The sequence below is a fragment of the Hippopotamus amphibius genome, chromosome 1 (genome assembly GCF_030028045.1).
Source record: "Hippopotamus amphibius kiboko isolate mHipAmp2 chromosome 1, mHipAmp2.hap2, whole genome shotgun sequence".
Lineage (NCBI taxonomy): Eukaryota > Metazoa > Chordata > Mammalia > Artiodactyla > Hippopotamidae > Hippopotamus > Hippopotamus amphibius.
In genome coordinates this window covers 2020150-2024571 of record NC_080186.1, presented here as the reverse complement: position 1 = coordinate 2024571, position 4422 = coordinate 2020150, and the positions used below count along the sequence as shown (strand labels likewise).

At 63.6% G+C, this 4422-nt stretch overlaps 1 protein-coding gene across 1 annotated transcript; it reads right to left on the bottom strand.

The window, feature by feature from the left end:
• Positions 1-1258: 1258 nt before the first annotated feature.
• On the bottom strand, positions 1259-4115 carry TPRG1L (tumor protein p63 regulated 1 like). Its single transcript, XM_057750759.1, has 5 exons — positions 3831-4115; positions 3596-3687; positions 3339-3515; positions 2412-2565; positions 1259-1774 (listed from the first exon to the last, which is right to left on the bottom strand). Exons 1-5 carry the CDS (start codon positions 4035-4037, stop codon positions 1580-1582), a joined length of 825 nt encoding a protein of 274 aa, XP_057606742.1. The 5' UTR covers positions 4038-4115; the 3' UTR covers positions 1259-1579.
• Between the last annotated feature and the right edge of the window lie 307 nt (positions 4116-4422).

Sequence of the window (4422 nt, the reverse complement as noted above, 5' to 3'; positions counted from 1 at the left end):
TGTAAGAGTGCTGTTCACTGCCTCACGGAGAGTAAGTGCGCCCCAAGCGGCCATTCCCTGCACACAGGGTCGTCCAGCTCGGAGCCTCCCTTCCATCACGGAACACTTGGGAACACGCGGGAGCACAGCTGCGTGTCATGTGGGGCCTGTTCTGGAGGGGGAGGGGGGGTACCTCCAGAGAAGGTTGGGGCTAACAGGTCCCGGGGCAGCCAGGTCAAGGTCAGGTCCCCGCAGGGGGTGTCCACCCTGGCTGTCCGCCCAGAATGTGGCAGGTGGCAGGGCTGAGAGGGCTGGGGAGGGAGCGAGGGTTCGTCACCCTGTGTAGAGGCTGGACATGGTCCGCTCCCTGGTGGCCAGTAGCCGTGAGGGGAGCGAGTTGTGCGGAACCCTCACTGCACGCGGCATGGGGGTGAGAACCAGTGCAGCACCGAGCTCAGGCTGCACGCGGCTCATCTAACAGGACGCTGCCTTGGTTGCTGTCCCTATTTTAATGACTTTAAAAAAGGAACGACACCCACTGGATTCCAAGTGTCTTTACTATTAAGACCAAAAGCAGAGGCTCAGGACCCAGGAAGAGCGGTGAGGTGGCCCCTCGATGTGGACAGGCCCCTACATCTAGGTCCCACCCACGCCAACTACAGCTACGCCAGAGCCAGAGATGAGGAGGGAGGAACCGGCGGGCCAGCACCTACACCATCAGCACAGGCTCCCAGGCAGACGCCCAGCCGGGGATGGGCAGGGGTCTGCGAGGGAGCAGCAGGAACCAGGCGGAGGGGAGCGGTGTCAGGACTTGGACACAGTTCCCCTTTAAAAGCAAACCAAGCGATTCCCTTCTTAAATACGAATATGACAACACAAACTTAACAGTTGTCAAAATTGTGTGCAAAGAACTTGTCAACGTGACTTTTTCAAACTAATGACTTGTCTTAAAATGATTTTCTGTAAGCCTTTTTTGGGCCTGGGAGAGATGCCATAAGTATTATTAACACAATATAGGTTAATTTTAGAAAAAGAGTGACTTTGGGTCAAACACACATTTCCACAAAAGCAACTGTCTGTTCAAGAGCCGATGAGACAGACCACCTCTTCCCGAGTTTGTGTCTGCTGGATTCCTTTGTACTGGCTTTAAGAAAATGGATTAAATCTCAAAATACACATCTAGACACCGACTGTAAACATATCTGCGACCACAGGCACTGGGGCTCCGGTCCCTCGCGGGATGGAGCGATCGAGGCAGCTGCACTGCTGACAGGGCTGGACCAGTGGAATTGGGCAACGTTTATTAATAACATGCTCCAGGGCTGGGGTGGGCGGGGCTGCGAGGAACCACGTGGAGACCCTGGGGGACGTGGAAACCGAGCTTCTAGGAGGCGGATGCGGCCGGGACTGTGACAGCGAGATGCATTCTGCATTGTCTGGAGCTCACGTGACCAGATGTCCAGTATCCGACTAAAGCATATGACCCATCTGGCCATGCTAATCGTGCCCAGACCCCTACCGGTGAGGTGCCTGGGCCCTGCCCGCCGCCCCCAGGGTCCCGCTGGCTCAGATCTCCCGGAAAGGAGCCCCGTGGGCGCGTCTAGAAGCCAATTTTGCCTCTGGTCATGGAATAGCCCAGCTTCGCCTCGTTGTTGATGAAGGACAGGAGCCCCACGTAGGTCTCGATGAGCAGGGGGCACTCCAAGACCAGCACGCCGCCGGCCCGGCCCGCCACAGGGCTCTCCTTCTGGGCCTTCTTGACGGCCTGGATTAACAGAGCTCTGAAGCCGTCCAACTGCAAAGAGGGAACGTGGAGCTTGATCAGAGCCACACGACCCGCCCCCCCACGCCTCTGTGTCAGCTCGTCCCCGCCCCTGCAGAGACGCCTTCCCGGCCACACCTGGCGGCCCTGAGCTCATCCCCCGACCCCGGTGTGGCTCCCTGGAAACGTCCCATCTCCCCTCTGCGCCCACCTGTGACGGGCCACAGCCAGCCCTCAGGCACCGCCCTCTGCCAGTCACGTGGCTTCACCGTGTGACCCACCCACTCCCCACCACCCACCAGGCGGGGAGCAGGCCGAGGCGCACGGCTGGCAAGTGGGGCGCCTGTCGCCAGTCCCACACCCCACTCTTACCGCCCCAAGGCCGCCTCTCCTGCTGGGCACGCAGACTGCCCAGCTCTAGCGCGGGGGGGCGTCGGCCGCCACGCCCTGAAGCCCTCCTGGGCCACATCACAGAGCTACACTGACCAGCAGCTGCCAACCACGTACGGCTACTCAGACCTAAGCTAACTAAAATTTTTTAAATATTAAAAGCTTGTTTTCTCAGTGTAGCCACAACCCAAGCACTCAGCAGCCCCATGTGGCCACTTTACTGGGCAGCACAGGCCAGCAACGGGCTGCCCCGCCGCGCTGCCGCCACCTGTGTCCTCACCTGGCACAGAGAGGCCGTCTTCTCGTCCACGCCGGCCATCGGGTGCTCTGTGAACGTGGTGTACGGCACGCTGGTGGACCAGGGGTTCCATCGGCTGATGAAGGACGGGCGGCTCTGCTTGTCCCACTGGATGCGAACCCCGAAACCTTCTCGCCTGCCCAGTGGGAAGAAAGGGACCAGACTGCACACCGTGGCCCCGGGGTCCCCGGGGCACCTGCTCAGCTGTGGGTGTGGCATTAAAAAGCTGTTCCACTGGTAAAGACGGAAGTGATGACATTCCACACCCGTGAAGGCCACGTGGAGCTGGACAGGAACGGGTGTCTCATAGCAAGAGCTTTCAATATTTTAAAATGTGACAGACTGAACACACTGTCTTAGTTAAGCTAATCCTTACACAATCAGTAAAGTTTAACAGGTAGTGTGCTAACTAAACGAGTGATATTTGTGCAGTTTTAAATCCTTTTCCTCTGAGCGTCTTACCGTTGGTTACAATTTTGAGCTTATCTGATCTTCCTGAATTCCCTAGCCAAACCTCTACATCAAACCTCTAACACCCACCGTTTAATTCAACCAAGTATAGGAACACCCCGGTTTTTCATATTCCAGAAAGCTCCCTAACAAACGAAGGTCAGCTCTTCAAAACTGGCCATCAAACGTTTCCAAATACAGTCTTCGGTAACGTCTGTATGTCAAAGTGACACCCTGCCGTTTTCTTTTAAAAATTCACCACAGCGGGGCTGGGCGTGACGGATACATCCTCTGCCGGCGGGGATGCAACGCCGGGTCTGGCTCTCGTCGGAGGAGCCACCGCAGGCCCGTCGCCCCGCGCCCGCCCGCCCGCAGCCCGGGGGGCTCCGCCGCCGCGCGCCCCGCCGTGCAGGCCCCCCACGAGCCCCGGGCGCGGGGCCCCCCGCGGAGCGGACTCACCTGTTGAGCGACTTCGGGGGAAAGCGGAACTCCCCGTAGGAGACGGTGTCCACCGCGTCCAGGGCCACGCGGACCACCTGCTGGCAGCGCAGGCTGAGGAAGTCGTACTTGCAGACCAGCAGCGCCCGCTCGGTGAGCAGCACCAGCCGCTCCTTCTCGTTGTTCCAGTGGTCCACCCTGCGGGCGGCAGCGGTCACCCGGCGCCGCGAGGCGCGCCCCGCCCGGCCCCGCCCGGCCCCGCGCCGCCGCGCCCGTACTCGGTCAGCAGCCACACGCCCTGCACGTCGCCGTCCTCCGCGGGCCGCAGCGCCGCGCGGATCTCCTCCACCGCCTGCTCGATGGTGCCGGGCTGCGGGGGCGGGGCGGGGGTCAGCGGGCACGCCCCGCCGGCCGCGCCCCGCCCGCCGGCCCGGCCCCGCCCCCGTCCGCAGGCCCCGCCCCAGTCACCGCCCCGCCCCCGGCCCCGCAGGCCCCGCCCCGCCCCGGCCTCACCCGGAACACGAAGTACTCCTTGACGCGGGCGCGGCGCGTGGGCTCGTGGACGCTGAGCGGCCGCAGCGTCTGTCGCAGCGGCGCGCCCGCCCCCGGCCGCCCGCCGCCGCCGCCGCCGCCGCCCGGCCCGACCGCCTCCTCGCCGGCCGCCAGCAGCGCCGTGGGGCTCGTGCCCGCCGAGTCCACCGAGTCCCGCAGCTGCAGCATCGCCGCCCCCACTGCCCGACGACCCCGCACTGCTCCCGACTCGGCCGCAGTCGCGGCCGCCTCCACCCAGCCCCCGGCCCCGCCCCCGGCCCCGCCCCGCGCCGCGGCCCGCCGCGATTGGCTCCGCCTCGCCAGCTCCGCCCCGGGCTCCGCCCCCACCGCCCCCTCCGGCTCTCACGATTGGCTCCTCCCCGGCTGTCTCCCGCGATGGGTCCTGCCCGCCGCCGTTCACAGGCGCTCCCGCCCCTTGCTGCGCCGGAAATGCAAGCCGCGCGCACGCCCACTTCCTGTTTACGTGACGGAGAAGGGCGGGGCCGGGGCCGGTTGCCAAGGCGACGAGGAGGGCCGGCGGGGAGAGAGGTGTCCGGAGGCGAGCGCCCCCACC